The sequence below is a fragment of the Phoca vitulina genome, unplaced genomic scaffold, assembly GCF_004348235.1.
Source record: "Phoca vitulina isolate PV1807 unplaced genomic scaffold, GSC_HSeal_1.0 scaffold6, whole genome shotgun sequence".
NCBI lineage: Eukaryota > Metazoa > Chordata > Mammalia > Carnivora > Phocidae > Phoca > Phoca vitulina.
In genome coordinates this window covers 35,139,137-35,157,744 of record NW_022589709.1, presented here as the reverse complement: position 1 = coordinate 35,157,744, position 18,608 = coordinate 35,139,137, and the positions used below count along the sequence as shown (strand labels likewise).

Below are 18,608 nucleotides of genomic sequence, written 5' to 3'. Positions count from 1 at the left end.
TGTTACAACTGCACCCCCACTGGCACACACTTTACAGAGTAGCCCAGGCAGCCTCAGTCTCCACAGTGGCTGCACACCCCCACGGAAGAGAACCAGCCCACACAACTTCATTCAGATTAGAAGGAGAGAGAAGGAGTTTCCCAGACAAAAACTAAAGGAGTTCATGACCACTAACCCAGCCCTACAAGAAATGTTAAAGGGGACTCTGAGTGGAAAAGACAGACTGTGAGTAAGAGTAAGGAAAGTAGGAAACACAAAAGTAGTAAAAGTAAGTATATCTGTAAAACTCAGTCAAGGGACTCACGAGTGGAAGTAAAATATGATACCATGTACTTAAAACATGGAGAAGAGAGGAGTAAAGATTGGGTTCAAACTTAAGCGACCATTGGGTCACCGGTGTGGCTCAGTCGATTAAGCATCCAACTCAATTTCAGCTTAGGTCATGATCTCAGTGTTATGAGCTTGAGCCCTGCATTAGGCTGGGCACGGAGCCTGCTTAAGATTCTCTCTCTCCTCCCTCTGCCCCTACCCCACCCCCACTCTAAAAACAGAACAAAACAAAACTTAAGCAACCATCAACTTTAGATAGGCTGCTATATGCAGAAGATGTTATAAACCTAATAGCAACCACAAACCAAAAAACAGTGATATGCAAAAAATAGAAAGGAATCCAAGTAAATCACTAAAGAAAGCCAACTTATGGTGAGAAAAGAGAGCAAGGGAAGAAAGGAACAGAGAAGATCCATAAACACAAAAAAACAAAAAACAAATAAAATGGCAATAAATACATACCTAACAATAATTACTTTGACTGTAAATGGACTAAATTCTCCAATCAAAAGACACTGGGTGATGGAATGGATAAAAAAAAAAAAAACAAGACCCACCTATATGCTGCTTACAAGAGACAAGCTTCAGACCTAAAGACACATGCAGGCGCACCTGGGTGGTTCAGACAAGTGTCTGGCTTCAGCTCAGGTCATGATCCCAGGGTCCCGGGATAGAGCCCCGCATTGGGCTCCTTGCTCAGCAGGGAGTCTGCTGCTTCCTCTCCCTCTGTCACTCCCCCTGCTTGTGCTCTCTCACTCACTCTCTCTCAAATAAAATCTTTAAAAAAAAAAAGACATATGCAGATTGAAAGTGAGGGGATGGAGAAACATTTATCATGCAAATGGGTGTCAAAAGAAAGCCGGGGTAGCAATATTTATACCAGACAAAATTGACTTTAAAACAAAGACTGTAACAAGAGACACAGGATACTATATAATCATTAAGAGGAGAATCCAACAAAAAGACGTAATAATTGTAAATATTTATGCACCCAACATGGGAGCACTCAAATGTATAAAACAGTTAATAACAAATATAAGTAATACAATACTAATCAATAGCAATACAATGATAATAGAAGGCTTTAACACTCCACTTATATCAATGAACAGATCATCTAAACAGATAATCAACAAGGAAACAGTGGCTTTGGATGACACACTGGACCAGATGGATTTAAGACATATATTCAGAACATTCCATCCTCAAACAGCAGAATACACATTCTTTTCAAGTGTACAAGGAACATTCACCAGAATAGATCACTTATTAGGTCAAAAAATAATCTTGATAATTTCAAAAAGATTGAAGTTATACAACGCATCTTTTCTGACCACACTGCAATGAAACTAGAAGTCAACCACAAGAAAAAATCTGGAAAGCACAAATTGATGGAGATTTAAAAAACATGCTACTAAACAATGAATGGGTCAACCAAGAAATCAAAGAAGACATAAAAAAATAGATGGAGATAAATGAAAATGAAAACACAACAGTCCAAAATCTTTGTGATGCAGGAAAAGCAGTTCTAAGAAGTTTATAGCAATTCAGGCGTACCTTAAGAAGCAAGAAAAATCTCAAATAACTTGACCTTCCACCTAAAGGAGCTAGAAAAAAAGGAACAAACAAAACCCAAAACCAGCAGAAGGAAGGAACTAATAAAGATCTGAGCAGAAATAAATGATATAGAAAGTAAAAAAACAATAGATCAATGATACCAGGAGCCAGTTCTTTGAAAAGATCAATAAAATTGATAAACTCTAGACAGACTCATCAAAAGAGAGAGAGAGAAGACTCAAAATCAGAAACAAAAGAGAAATAACCAACATCACAGAAATGCAAAGGATTGTAAGAAAATATTATGAAAACTTATATGCCAACAAACTGGGCAATCTAGAAGAAATGGGTAAATTAGAAACATATAACCTACCAAAACTGAAACAGGAAGAAATAGAAAATTTGAACAGACCGATCACCAGCAATGAAATTGAATCAATAATAAAAAAACTCCCAACAAACAAAAGTCCAGGACCAGACAGCTTCACAGGTGAATTCTACCAAATATTTAAAGAAGAGTTAATACCTATTCTCAAACTTTTTTTCAAAAAATGGAAGAGGAAGAAAAATTTCCAAATTTATTCTATGAGGCCAGCATTTTCCTGATTCCAAAACCACATAAAGATACAACAACAAGGGGGCGCCTGGGTGGCTCAGATGGTTAAGCGTCTGCCTCGGCTCAGGTCATGATCCCAGGGTCCTGGGATCGAGTCCCACATCGGGTTCCTGGCTCAGCGAGGAGCCTGCTTCTCCCTCTCCCTCTGCCTCTCTCCCTGCTCATGCTTTCTCTCTCTCTCTCTCTCTCTCTCTCTGTATCTCTGTGTCTCAAATGAATAAATAAAAAAATATTTAAAAAAAGATACAACAACAAAAAAATAACTACAGGCCAATATCTCTGATGAACATAGATGCAAAAATCCTCAACAAAATATTAGCAAAGCAAATCCAACAATAGATTTAAAAAAAAATCACTCACCATGATCAAGTGGGATTTATTCCTGGGATGCAAGGGTGGTTCAGTATAAACAAATCAATGTGATACATCACATCAATAAGAGAAAGGATAAAAACCATATGATCATTTCAGTAGAGGCAGAAAAAGCATTTGACAAAGTACAACATCCATTCATAATGGGGAAAAAAAAAAAAACCTCTCAACAAAGTAGATTTAGAGGGAACATACCACAACATAATAAACGCCTTATGTGAAAAACCCACAGTGAACATCATACTCAATGCTGAAAAATTGAGATCTTTTCCTCTATGGTCAAAGAACAGACAGGGATGTCCACTCTCACCACTGTTATTTAACATAGTAGTCCTGGAATTTCTAGCCACAGCAATCAGATAAGAGAAAAGAATAAAAGGCATCCAAATTGGTAAGGAAGAAGTAAAACTTTCACTATTTGCAGATGACATGATACTATTTATAGAAAAACAGAAAGACTTCACTAAAAATATACTAGCGCTGATAAATGAATTCAGTAAGGTCGCAGGACACAAAATCAATGTACAGAAATTCACTGCATTTCTATACACTAGTAAGCAGCAGAAAGAGAAATGAAGAAAACAACCCCATTTAAATTGTACCAAAAATAATAAAATACTTAGGAACAAACTTAACCAAAGAGGTGAAAGACCTGTACTCTGAAAACTATAAACACTGATTGAAAGAAATTGAAGATAACACAATGAAATGGAAAGACATTCTATGCTCATGGATTGGAAGAATAGAGATCGTTAAAACATCTATACTACCCAAAGCAATCTACAGATTTAATGAAATCCCCTATCAAAATACCAACGGCATTTTTCACAGTACTAGAACAATCCAAAAATTTGTATGGAACCACAAAAGACCCCAAATAGTCAAAGCAATCTTGAAAAAGAAAAACAAAACTGAAGGTATCACAATTCCAGACTTAAAGTTATATTACAAAGCTGTAATAATCAGAATAATATGATACTGGCACAAAAACAGACACATAGATCAACAGAACAGAATAGAAAGCCCAGAAATAAGCACACAATTATGTGGTCAATTATTCTTCAACAGAGGAGGCAAGATTATGCAATGTTTTGGAAAAAGTCTCTTCAACAAACAGTGTTGGGAAAACTAGACAGCTACCTACAAAAGAATGAACCTGGACCACTTTCTTACACCATACACAAAAATAAACTGAAAATGGATTAAAGACCTAAATGTGAGACTGAAACCATAAAAATCCTAGAAGAGAGCACAGGCAGTAATATCTCTGACATTGGCCATAAGAACATCTTTCTGGATACATCGGAGACAAGAGAAACAAGAGCAAAAATAAACTATTGGGACTGCACCAAAATAAAAAGCTTCTGCACAGCAGGTAACAACCAACAAAAACAACCTACTGAACAGAAGAAAATATTTGTAAATAACATATCCAGTAAAGAGTTAGTGTAGAAAATCTCTAAGACCAAAAACCAAATAATCCAATTAAAAATGGGCAGAAGACATGAACAGACTAACAGATATATGAAAAGATGCTCAACATCACAGATCATCAGGAAAATGCAAATCAAAACCACAATGAGGTATCACCTCACACCTGCCAGAATGGCTAAAGTCAAAAGAAACAAGTGTTGGTGAGGATGTGAAGAAATAGGAACCCTGGTGCACTGTTGATAGGAATGCAAACTGGGGCAGCCACTGTGGAAGACAATATGGAGGTTCCTCAGAAAGTTAAAAATAGAACCACCCTATGATCCAATAATCGCACTACTGGGTATTTACCCAAAAAATACAAAAACACTCATTCAAAGGGATACATGCACCCTTTTGCTTATTGCAGCATTATTTATAATAGCGAAATTACTGAAGCAACCTAAGTCCATCAACAGATGAATGGATAAAGAAGCTGTGATACGCACACACACACACACACACACACACACACACACACACACACAGGAATATTATTCAGCCATAAAAAGGAATGAAGTCTTGCCATTTGCAACAACATAATGGAGCTAAAGAGTATAATGCTAAGCAAAATAAGCCAGTCATAGAAGGACAATGGCATATGATTTCACTCATATGTGGAATTTAAGAAACAAATAAACAAAGGGAGAAAAAAAGAGACAAACCAAAAAACAGAATCTTAACTATAGAGAAAAAAACTGATTGTTACCAGAGGGGAGGTGGTGGGGGTTGGGTGAGATAGGTGAGAAGGATTAAGAGTACACTTATCTTGATGAGCACTGAGTAATATGTGGAATTGTTGAATCACTATATTGTACACCTGAAACAAATACAACATTGTATATTAAATATACTGGAATAAAAATAACCTCTCTTTCTTCTTCTGACAGAAAAAAGACAAATTGCTAGAAAATTTAGGAGAAATACTAGGAACTTGAAACACTTTTTATATTATTAAATATCTTGTTATAAGAAAAAATAACCCTTCTAAATAATCTATCTTAGTTTTAATGGACATATAGGCGAATATTTGATTCTTGTCATTTTTTTTTTTCCTGGATTTTGTGTTTGCAAGTCTCAGTAACTCTCTTAATGAGATCTAATGTAGTGAGCCTGAACATTGACATGACTGAGTCTAAAAACTGTTTTCCATATTGCTTTCTTATATTTATGCTTAGTTTTTTTTTAATCTTTTTTAGTACCTTATAATACACCTTTTTTGCCTCCTCAGCAACCGTGTTGAAGCATGGACAAGAGATGTTGCTTTCTTACTCAGACAAGAAGGCAGACCGATGGTTAATCTTAACCCTAAAAAGACTAAAGTAAGAGTAATGGAAAGGGACTGGAAGAATACAGACAGAGCAGTAAATTGGTTAAGAAAGGAAGCAAGTAATTACACTCAACCATTTGTTCTGTACTTGGGATTAAATTTACCACATCCATATCCTTCACCATCTTCAGGAGAAAATTTTGGATCTTCAACATTTCACACATCTCTTTATTGGCTTAAAAAGGTAAGTACACTATTGTGTGCTCAAAAGTACAAGTTAACATTATAAACTATGTTATTGGTACTTGCCCACTGCTTCTTTTATTATCACTTTGAAACAAAAATTTGAAAATTCTGTATCTTGGTAAATCAAGTATGACCAATAACTGGTTGCAAAAAACAAAGGGGCAATATTACAGAAATAAAATAAGTATTAAAACTCAGTAATCTACTTCTGAGTTAACACATCTGCATATAATGTGTCCATAAAAAAAGCAACTGGGGTGCCTGGGTGGCTCAGTTGGTTGAGTGTCCGACTCTTGGTTTCAGCTCAGGTCATGATCCCAGAGTCCTGGGATCGAGCCCCGGGTCAGGCTCTTCGCTCAGTGCGGGAGTCTGCTCAGGATTCTCAATCTCTCCCTCTGCCCCTCCCCCTCTGCCCTACCACCCCCACCCCACCCCACCCCGTCCAGCTTGTGAGCTCTCTCTCTTAAATAAATAAAATCTTAAAAAAAGAAAGAAACTAAAAGATGTTCTCTTAAGAGTGCAGGCAGTCTTCACTTGGCAGAGTTCAGGGGGTAAAAGTGACCATGCAAGCTGAAACTGTACAAAGAGATCTCAACAATCAATTGAGAAAATGACCATTTTTCTAGGACTCTTAAAAACATTTGTCAAGGGGCACCTGGGTGCTCAGATGGTTGGGAGTCTGCCTTCAACTCAGGTCGTGATCTCCAGGTCCTGGGATCGAGCCCCATGTCAGGCTCCCAGCTCGGCAGGGAGTCTGCTTCTCCCTCTCCCTCTGCCTCTCCCCCTGCTTGTGCTGTCTGTCTCTCTCTCAAATGAATAAACAAAATCTAGAAAACAACAACAACAACAAAAATTGTCAAAACATTAAGCCTCTCTTATTTTGGGTTATAAATGTGCAGGGAAATGAAAAAAAGACAGTAAAACTAATGTTGAATGCACTGTAACTGAAAATACTAGAAATATTGAGGATTAAAGTGTTTTGGGTTTTTGAAAAAAAAAACAGATCAAGAATTTGAACTGCTTGTCTTCTCACTGTATAACAAGATATGGAGCAAGCATCTTCTCTAAGTCTTGGCAGACTGTCCCATCTCTTTCTAAATGTGGATCACCTTCCAACATTTTACCCTTTGAACTTCCAATGTGATGATATGTTTCTGAGAGTTCTTTTAACCTATGGATATTTGCCAGTGTCACCTTCTCTAGGATATGTTCACCCTTTTGTTTTGCAACGACCTTCCTATTTTTATCAATGAGTTTATCTACACTAAGGTCCTTTGGCTGCATAGCTAGAGTGTATCAGATGGTGGCAGCGTCAGCATTCCCAGGTTGGCTCTCTTTTCTATAACTCTAGTTAATGTTTGATTCAGATTTCACGTACAGTGTTATCACTTTTTCATTTCTTTACTGTACATTCATCTTTTTTGACCAATCCCCTCTTTTGATTATCCATTTTTGTAAAAATGCCACATGGAGGTCTCACTGGGAGACAAGGACACAGCCCAGCTACACCTTGGCTGTACGTATGCATACCGAATAAACGATAAGCAGGGACCAGTCACTGATAGACTTTGAAAAAAATAACATGATGAGTCACTGATTGGGACACACACCCGTAATATACAGGGATTTGTAGACTAAAGAGCTAGCAGTGTTTGAATGTGAAAGTTTGTACTTTATGCAGTAACTCACAGTTAATATACTTTGGTAATTAAAATGTGTGTTGTTGGGGGACTGGTGTTATGTAACTAAACTGTGGTAAATGAAATCCATGCACATCTGAACCATGCAAACGGGACCACCTGTGTTTTGAAAGGTATCAACTTAAATTGAATTTAAGTTGCTTTAAAAACTAATCAGAAATGCTGTTTAGCGAACCCTGTTTCAAAGGAAACAATGTCAAAACTGTAGATACTTCATGTCTTCTGAAAAAGTTGCAACTGGCTCTATCTTGAAAAATTAGTACTAGCCTAAGGAACTGAACCAAATAATTTGTAAGTAAATAGTAAGTAGATATCTGAGGTTTTTAAGTTACATGACTAAAAGAAGTATATGACTTAAGTTTAGTCTTGTTTTCACCAAAACTATAAGCAATCATATGTATATTAAAAAGTTGTATTTGTTCCTAGCAAACATTTGGCTGTCTCACTAGATATTGGCAGTTTTACTAGTGAACTACTGGGAACAAAATCTAGATTCTGAGGTTGTTGATTCTGGAATTTTGAGTTGGTCACACACTATATTAAAAAGCTTGGATACTTTTTCTGGACTAGAATACTGTCTAAAATAGCTCATGTTTTTCATTGTCATGTATAATTATAAAAATAATTTTCATAACTCACTATATATACAGATATTAATATATACATTTTGTTGTTACTAGGAATAGTAACAGTTTGTTCCTAATTATGTATTTGATTTACTATTTTCTTTACATAACTCATAACTATTTTCTCCTACATTCCTAAGTAATTAAGCATTGTCTAGTTCACCATACATACTTGTTGGAAGAGAAGAATATTACTACCTTGTTTTTCTCTCCTTTTTAGGTTTCTTATGATGCCATCAAAATCCCAAAGTGGTCACCTCTGTCAGAAATGCACCCTATAGATTATTACTCTTCTTATACAAAAAACTGCACTGGAAAGTTTACAGAAAAAGAAATTAAAAATATTAGGGCCTTTTATTATGCTATGTGTGCTGAGACAGATGCCATGCTTGGTAGGTGGTATATTTAATAAGCAATTAAATGAAGAAAAAGTATAATATTTTTCCAACAAACTGTGATCATGCTGGTTGCTGACTTGTATGAACTTCCTCAGACAATGTTTTACAACAGTTTCTTAGATGCTAAAGGCTTAGAATTATAAAAATCTTGACACATATAAAAATTGGATAATTTGCATTATGAATCATGGAATAAAAAGCCTTTTCTATCTTAATTATTCATAAATTAATAAATGCTCAGATTTGTTCATACATAAAGACAGGACCATAGAAGGCTATTACCTGCTTGACACAACACTTTTTACCTGCTTTAAACAGGAATCAGTATTTAACCAAACACAGGTACACATGTGACAGGTAATTGTAAGGCAGCTTAGATTCTAAGAGATAAGAGTTTAGTCACAGAATCTTGTGAATTCTCCCAGACTTGTAATAATTAGAAAACAAAACCATTCTTCCCAGGCCCTTTAGCGTAGGGTTTAACTAAACCTGACATCATTTTCCACATGTGTATTCTGGTCCAGGATCATATTGACTTTCCTTCCCTAGTTCAGCTCAAAACTCTACCTGCTTCCATAAGATGACTGTCAAGAAAGTGTTTTGCCTACTCACTTGCAGAGTTAATGGCAGTTTCCAGTTTAGATTGGAGAACGCTTGGCTTAAAAAAAATCCATCTTTTTAACAAGTTATTTTCATATTTTGGTATACTTTAGAGTGGAGCAAATTGCATTAGTGGAGTATGGGAAGCACCTCTTCTGTACAAGTAAATTTTGAGAGTGAACAAGTGAGTAGCTATTTCTTAAGAAGCATTCATTGGGCAAAAATAGAAAAGTATAAAGCAGAAAGCAAAAAAAAAAAATTATGGACAAATTATTTATAATATGAAGTATAATATGAATTAAAAGTCTTAAAGATTTTCCAAGTACTCAATCTTAAATGCAAATGATATTTAAAGTAAATTTCTTTAATCCTAAATCCACACAAATGTTGAATTGTTTTTCATATTTTCTGATGTTAATGAGTATTCACCCATTTGCACCCTGGAAATCACTTTTGAAAGTTTGCAGCTATCCATTCATCCATATCTACTAAGGTGAAATACTACATATATATATATATATAATGTTGCTGCAGGGAGTGTGGGAATACCTCTTGAAGTCTCTTAGAGAGAGAAATGCAGCAGCTCACTTTAACTACAAAGTTTATGAAATAGGTGATATCTTGTTATATCCACACTAGTCTCGCCACCAAATAGTATTTCTTACTGTTCACTGTGTTTGTTCAACAAATATTTAGTGCCCACTAGCTCGCTTTCAGGCCCTATTTGGGGCACTGATGGTACTAATTGAATATTATTATGAAATCACACTTTTTAAATTAAAAACACTAAGCTCTTGCTCCCCCTCGGGGCCTTTGTATTTGCTTTTCCCTCTGCCTGGGATCCTCTTCCCTTTGCTTTTTACATGGCTGGCTATTCTCAGTCTTTAGCTCTCAGTTCAAATACCAACTCCTCAGGGATGTCTTCCCAACCACCATAAGTTAGTATACCAGCCCCACCATACTGCTTACTCTCTACCTTATCATCTTGATTGTTTACATCATAATTGTCAATTATTTTGTCTATTTACTTGTTTACTGTCTGCTTTCCTTGAACAGGGGAGCCTTATGAGAGCAGGGACTTCAGTGTTAATCAAGATTGCATCCCAGGTGCCTAGCTTTGCCTCCATGGTGCCTGGCACATAGTAAGAACTCAGTAAACATTTACTGGATGAGTATAAACACCAGCACTTGTAACGTGTTGTTGTAACTACAGCAGAATACAAGTTGTAGAGGCCTTGGAGGACAGTGATTCAGTCCACCTGAAGGAGCAGGCAATGTTTCGCCAGGGAGATAATGCTTGAGCTTGGTCATAAAGGAAGAATGGGAATCTGCCAAGTAGAAGGTGGGAGAAAAGGCATCCAACACAGAAGAAAGCAGAGAATGTACAGAGGCAAGAAAGTCTAACCTAATTATTACTAGTTCAGGGATTCTAAGTAGTTTAGGACTTAAAAGGTAAAGGCCTAGGAGGTAGTTGAGGGTGCTGAGCTCGTTAAAGACTTAGACAATGGGAAATTTTGAAAAAGTTTTAAGCTGGGGTATGACATGATCAGATATTTTAGAAAGATAGCCACCCCAGTGGTACAAGAGTTAGAGGGGAGAGAGATATGTGAGCAAGAAGACCAGTTAGGAAGCCATTATAGTTGTCCAGTTGGAAGATCCTGATGGTATGCACTCTGTAAATAACTCCATAGGACAGTGGGTCTCAGTTTGACTGGACCTCAGAATCACCTGTGGGTTTTGTTTTAATAATACAGACCCCTGTAGGCCAGGATTCAGGAATTGCCAAAATAGGGATGATTCTTCTCTCTGGACTATGCCTTTCTGTGATTCTTTTAATTACAACGAAGAGGACACTAAGAGACAGGGACTGGTCAGAGGAATTTTACTGTCCAGTTATTCCCTAACCAAGAATATGCTAAGTCTGACCTGCCAATTGGGGATCTGGGAGAAAGGGTAGCTGGGAGAAGAAGTTCTGACCTCCCATGGGGCAGAAATTGTGGGTTGGTGATAATATCAATCCTTTCATTGTCTGGGACACCATATAGTGCTGGCATCTAGAGTTGTCTTTCTTTTTTCATTTAAGTCACTAAGGGGGAAAAAAGTTTTCCCCAATCTCTGATAGGAACATAGAAAGCAAGCCAGCATAATCTCCAAATAAAGAAACTTTTTAATCTCCAGATGAAGAAACTTATCCTATCAGTACTATATTTTCTCCTTCCTCTCTCGTCTGTCAGGTGAAGAGCAGGCACATGAAATCTGGTGTACCTTACTTAAGAACACTAGCTAACATTCACATGTTAAGAAGCATCCTCTTGCGAGGCAGAGTTGTTACAAACTTACTGTGATAGAACACAAACTAAAAACTAATTAAGATTTATCTCAATTCGTATTGTAGGAGAAATTATTTTAGCTCTTCGCCAGTTAGGTCTTCTTCAGAAAACTATTGTCATATACACCTCAGACCACGGAGAGCTGGCCATGGAGCATCGTCAGTTTTATAAAATGAGTATGTATGAAGCTAGTGCCCACGTTCCACTCTTGATGATGGGACCGGGAATTAAGGCCAACCTACAAGTACCAAATGTTGTTTCTCTTGTGGACATTTACCCGACTATGCTTGGTAAGTAACACAATTCTGTAAATATTTGTAATAATATTGGAAAATGAATAAGCCAAGTAGTGAGGGACTTTGCTGACTTGTTCATAACCTTGAGCAATTCTTTTAACTGTGAGTCAAATCCACATCTGAAAAATGAGGATGATACTCCTCAGGTTCCTGTAGCCTTCATGTACTACAGTCATTTTTCCCTTCAAAAGATTCACAATCGGGACATGACTATAAAGTAAGCCACAGAAGATATTCAGGTTCATAACTTTATAGATATGATTTGCATATCATGTGATTCTCTGCCAGCACCTCTCAAAAGTGTAAGAAGCTCCCTTCTGGATTATTTTACCCACTTTGAAACTACTAATTTTGTACAGTGTTAGAAAAAGCCTCTTAATCGAATGTATAAACCTGTTTCTCCTCAGAATCTTTAGATTGTTCTGTGCTAAGAACTTCACTAGCTTCTTAATGTCTATAAACATAACCATACGTCTAGAACAGCAACATATGGATAGGGGAAGTTAACAGTTTTAGTTGAAGGTAACAGAACAACATCAGCAAAATCAGAGGAAATTATATAGAACTGTTAGTCTCTATCTAATTTAGCAGACTACTTTAAGTTCAATAACATTTAAATACTGAAATTCGGGACGCCTGGGTGGCTTAGTCGGTTAAGAGTCTGCCTTCGGCTCAGGTCATGATCCCAGGGTCCTGGGATCGAGTCCCGCATCGGGCTCCTTGCTCAGCAGGGAGCCTGCTTCTCCCTCTGCTGTGCTCTCTCTCTCTCTGACAAATGAATAAATAAAAAAAAAATCTGGGCGCCTGGGTGGCTCAGTTGGTTAAGCGACTGCCTTCGGCTCAGGTCATGATCCTGGAGTCCCTGGATCGAGTCCCGCATCAGGCTCCCTGCTCGGCGGGGAGTCTGCTTCTCCCTCTGACCCTCCCCCCTCTCATGTGCTCTCTCTCTCTCATTCTCTCTGTCTCAAATAAATAAATAAAATCTTTAAAAAAAAAAAAATCTTAAAAAAAAAAAATAAATAAATAACTGAAATTCTTCTGTTCTAAGGCACCATCAATTACAAAAAGTACCATCTATTTATAAACAGATTTTGGTGAAAGAAGAAGATAACACAACTTATGTATGTTTCATATGTATATATGAAAATGTGAAAGAAACATGTATCTGAAAACCAAAGACATAAGAAAGTTCTTTTTTATCTCCTTCTTTCTGCTACAAAGTCCTTCCATTCATTTAACTGAAGACTATTCCAGGGTCCTGAAATTCTTTAGGGTGAATTTTTTTCAGTGCCTTTTCCCTTTCTCTCTTATTTTACATCACTTCTTGTATATTTGAACACACTTCTTTGTTGTTCTTTTGCCTGATATTTTTAATCTCTTTAGTTTGTTGTCATTTGCTGGTTCCTCTATATCCCAAAACAATTATCGCACTTATCGTATCTATGCCACTTTCTGGCTCCCTCACATTTCAGGCAATCCTGATTACTTCCTCATTTCTGTTTTGATAAGTTTATGTATGATTATGTATGTTTGTGTCTCTCTTATTATCATCTTTATAGTTTTAGGAACAGGTGCTTCTTTTTTTAAAAGATTTTATTTATTTATTTGACAGAAAGAGCACAAGCAGGGGGAGCAGGAGAGGGAGAAGCAGGCTTCCTGCTGAGCAGGGAGCCCAATGTAGGGCTCCATCCCAGAACCCTGGGATCATGACCTGAACCAAAGGCAGACACTTAACCAACTGAGCTACCCAGGTGCCCTTAGGAACAGGTGCTTCTTGATGGTGGCATCTTTTTGTAGTTTCCTCCCCTAGTTTTTCCTCATGTAGAAGTCTCTCCACCCCATTTCCAAATTTGCTGAACTTTTTAACCTTGTTCCGTTTTCTTGAAGGGCAGTGACCAGAACTGCAAACGATCATGAAAGGTTGGGATGATTCTTTCTCAGTATCGCCTCAATATATTTCATAGTGATAGTTGACATTTTGTTTGTCTTTCTGACTCTAGCAGCTCAATTGACCATTATGTACAGGGAGCTGTCTGCAGTGAGTCCTATTCTATCTATGCTTAGTCAGCCTATCACCTGATACGTAAGGTGATTAATATGCATTATTTAAGCCATTTTTCTTTAAATCTTGTTTTATATTTGCCTACACTGCAAATTTTTCTACTCTACATTTTTGATCCACCATTAACACTACTTGCCATTTTATACATCATAAAAGTTAAAAGGCATCTGCAAGATTTCACAATGGAAGATTTCACAATGTATTTAGCTAACAGATTATATAAGAAAACACTAAATAAAATTGCTTAGAATGAGGGCATTTATTATTAGGAGAATACCTGCCTATGCCTGGCTGATTTGTGTTGCATGACAATAAGCATTTCATTAGCCAAAACCAAACATTCCCAGAAACTCCTTCCATTCCTTCCCTACTCTTCTGGAAATTATGTAGGTGCTCTCCAATTTCTTTTTTCTGCAATTTGTTAATTATTACAATTTTCTAAAACTCACAGTTCTGTGTAGATTTTTACTTATTTTTATCTTTCACTGATTCTTCGTAATAGACTCCTTCTGAGTCACATTTCCCTACAGAATATATTAACAGCATTTAGATCATGTGTTGATTAGATCTGCCCAACTAGAGTAAAGGAAATTAAGCCAAAAATCAGTGTCTCTCTAATTCTAAACTGGAAATTTGCATCTTCAGGCTTAGCACAGTTTATAATATGTTTCATCACAAAAATTTTTATCACCAAAAGGGAAAAGTTACATTTATGTGGTTGGGGCAGGAAGGAGAATATCTGTACGTGGGTCTTTTTATATAAAATACTGAAACATCCTACTGACCAGATGTTAACCGGAGATAAGGTAGAAAGAGAATGAAGGGGTACAGCAAGAATCTTATGCTGGAGCCAGGAAACAGCATGGCAACATTATCATGTATCTAAAATTAACCTTGGGGCGCCTGGGTGGCTCAGTCGTTAAGCATCTGCCTTCGGCTCAGGTCATGTTCCCAGGGTCCTGGGATCGAGCCCCGCATCGGGCTCCCTGCTCCGTGGGGAAGCCTGCTTCTCCCTCTCCCACTCCCCCTGCTTGTGTTCCCTCTCTCACTGTGTCTCTCTCTGTCAAATAAATAAAATCTTTAATAAATAAATAAATAAAAGTAACCTTTTTGCAAATGATAAAGCGTTAATATTAATAGAGCTCTTACAAATCTATAAGAAAAAGAGAAATACCCTACTCAAAAAGTGACCGAAAGGTATAAACAAATAATTCACAGGAGAAGATATACAAATGGCCAGGATATTTTAAAGGTTCAAACTCGGTAGTCAGAAAAATATTAAAACAAGAAGATACCAATTTTCTTTCACATATAGAGTTTGCAAAGATTAAAAAAGAATTAGAAAATCTTCTCTTGGAAATAGGCCTTTCCTTTTTCTGCTTCTGGGAGTATAAACTGGCAGATTTTCTGGAGGCAATGTGGCATTATGTTCCAGGTTACTCAGAAATACGCATACTTTTTGACCTAGAAATTCCAATTTTAGAAAATAACCTATAGCTATATACAAAGATTTATCTCCATGGATATTTATTGTAGTATCACATTAAGTTAAAGAATTAGAAACAATTTGAACACCGAGTAGAAACAGATTGGGTAAAAAATAGTCAATTTTATTTTAAATGGTGAAATGATATGTGAAAATGGTCCCCATGAATTAATGAAACGTAGGCTTTAAACTGTATAAACAGGGTTTTTTGTTTTATTTATTGAGATAGGGTGTATCTAATATATTGTCCAAATCAGCACATTTTTGAGACTATTAACAATTATACCAGGATTAACAGGCATAAACGGAGTCTATTGCCTTGTTGAACACTCTCACCAGGAACAAGGCAAAATTGTTCTGATAGTCTGTGTTTAATCTGATGTTTCAATCTATCTTTTAAAATGAAATTGCTCAGTACTGGAAGAGTTTAAAGCTACTTCAGTGAAGATTAACTCAAAAATTAGACCCGCAGGACAGTATGTTCTGTTTCACCTCTGCTTAATAAAATAACATATACAGATTGTGATAACGTATCTACAACGGACTTTTTATTTTGTGATTCTTCTAACCAATTAGGAGTTTACAAGAGATATAAAACATAATCTAGTCTTAGGATTCTAAAAGCCCTTTCTTTATTAGTTTAGCCATAGCTGTATTATTTTGTATGAATCTAAATTACACCCAGAGTATGGGATTAAATTTCTTAGATCAAAGCCTCAAGCCAGACCTCCTCTTCCCTTAACGTCTTATGGATCTCATAAATATCATATAAAAGATGGTGATTTAAAACACCTCAAATAAAAGGACATTAAATAGGAAAAACCAGGGGCGCCTGGGTGGCTCAGTCGTTAAGCGTCTGCCTTCGGCTCAGGTCATGATCCCAGCGTCCTGGGATCGAGCCCCACATCGGGCTCTCTGCTCCGCGGGAAGCCTGCTTCTCCCTCTCCCACTCCCCCTGCTTGTGTTCCCTCTCTCGCTGTGTCTCTCTCTGTCAAATAAATAAATAAATTCTTAAAAAAAAAAAAAAATAGGAAAAACCAATTGGGATTCCTGTTTTAGTAAACCTACCTTACTATGAAAAGCCTGTTCAAATTTAAGAGGCTACAATGCTTTTATTAAAAAGTCTGAATTTACGAATAGTTTTTGAAAGGTATTTACCTACACCTGAAACTAATATTGCACAGCATAATAAAATTAATAAAATTGGGGAAAAATATAAAAAGTTTTTGTTTTTGTTTTTGTTTTTTTGGTACTGAGCTTGTTTTTTTATCCCGAATTAGATGACAGGTTTTTTTTTTAATTTTATTATGTTATGTTAATCACCATACATTACATCATTAGTTTTTGATGTAGTGTTCCATGATTCATTGTTTGTGTATAACACCCAGTGCTCCATGCAGAACATGCCCTCTTTAATACCCATCACCAGGCTAACCCATCCCCTTACCCCCCTTCCCCTCTAGAACCCTCAGTTTGTTTCTCAGAGTCCACAGTCTCTCATGGTTCGTCTCCCCCTCCGATTTCCCCCCCTTCATTCTTCCCCTCCTGCTAGCTCTTCTTCTTCTTCTTTTTTTTTTTTTTAAACATATAATGTATTATTTGTTTCAGAGGTACAGGTCTGTGATTCAACAGTCTTACACAATTCACAGCACTCACCATAGCACATACCCTCCCCAATGTTTAAAAGAGTTTTTTTTCTTTCCTATAAAATGGTATTTTACGATGAAGTAGAAAGGGTATTCTTAGTCTGTTTATCTTAACAGTCCTTTATGGTATACTATCACATTATCATTTTCTAATACTGGCAGAAAAGTGCCATTTTTATGAACAGGAATTCTTTATACTATTAAAGTTGATATCACTTCAGAGATTATTCTTTAAAAATTACTCAGATGATATTTTTTCTTCTCTAATAACCTATCATCAGCATCTTTTGGCTCAGTTAGAAATAAAGGTAGTCTCACTTTAAAATTAAAATTGTTTTGATTTTCTCTTTTGTACTTACTTTCATGTGAATTTTTTCTTTTAATACTTGATCTTTTTTGTAAAACACCTGCCTTCCCCTCACATAAAAGATAAATCCATATTTTTTGAATTGTGAAAATGTAATTATATAAAAATGCACTTGTATTTAAAAGAATGCTTAATTGTGAAGGATTCAAATTGCAAAACCCTTCTTGTTACAAGATCTTAGTGGAGGGTTGGGAGAAGCATTCTGCACAGACTATTTTGTTTTTATTATCTAAAAAATATTCTGAAGTTAAGTAACTACAGTAAAACAAGACTTGTGTTGTAGTACTGAAGAATCCAGAGATCCTGGCGTCAGACTGCCTAAATTCAAATCCCTCCTTCAGTATTAGCCTTGGGCAAGTTACTTAACATCTCTGGTCTTCAATTTTCTTATCAATAACATGTAAATAATAGTGGCCATTGCAAAGCTTAGAACAATGACTGGAGCATGGCAAACAATTAAATGTTAGGCATTATCATCATTAGTAGTTTTTATTCTTCAGTATGCCCTAAAAAATGTACATAGTTTGCATCATGGCCATACCAATCTAATCTTTTATCTACTCATGCTCAGGAAGAAATATAATCTTATCTCTCTTCAGGAAACCATCGTATATATCCAGGTCTGCATTTTTCCCCATTTGTTTACTGTTTTAAATTCAAGGCACTTTGTTGAGAATCCTGCAGTTACTTTTCATCTTTGCTTATATTACCAAGAAAGATGAAACTTACTTAAAACAGAATTAGAATGACAGATCTGCCAGAAGAAAAAAACACATGAAAATGGTTTTAAACAAAGATCAAAGAGCTTTTTGAAATGCAGTTCAAGCTAAAGTGCTTTTAAGGAAATCATTGATAAATATATGAGAAGTGAATACCCCATTTCCTGTGGCACAGAAAAGTTAATACATATGTAAAGTATTTATTAAATACTGTGGGTATGTGACATGGGTTTTATTCTTCATCAGTTTACAAAGGTATATTATACCACTACTAATAGATTGGCAACAAGTCACCATTCTCTCTTGCCTGGACTCCTGCAATACCTTCCTGCGCCCACCTTCCGCTCAGACCACTTTCAGTCAACTCACCATGTGGTAGTTGGCGTCAGGAGCGGCATGCTTCTACTCAAGAGCCTCTGCTGGTTTCCCTTTCACATAGAGTAAAATTCAGAATCTCTCCTTGCACCTGGGATTCCAACAAAATCTCTCAGTCCTCTTTTACAGTTGTACCTCTCAC

At 36.5% G+C, this 18,608-nt stretch overlaps 1 protein-coding gene across 3 annotated transcripts in view; it reads left to right on the top strand.

The window, feature by feature from the left end:
- Positions 1–18,608, top strand: part of ARSK (arylsulfatase family member K) — a 43,741-nt gene that overhangs the window by 17,593 nt on the left and 7,540 nt on the right. For all 3 annotated transcript variants that reach the window (XM_032403984.1, XM_032403983.1, XM_032403982.1), the window contains exons 4-6: positions 5,577–5,859; positions 8,408–8,579; positions 11,581–11,805. In XM_032403984.1, coding sequence (XP_032259875.1) covers positions 5,577–5,859; positions 8,408–8,579; positions 11,581–11,805 — 680 coding nt within the window. The remainder of the gene's footprint in view (positions 1–5,576; positions 5,860–8,407; positions 8,580–11,580; positions 11,806–18,608) is intronic.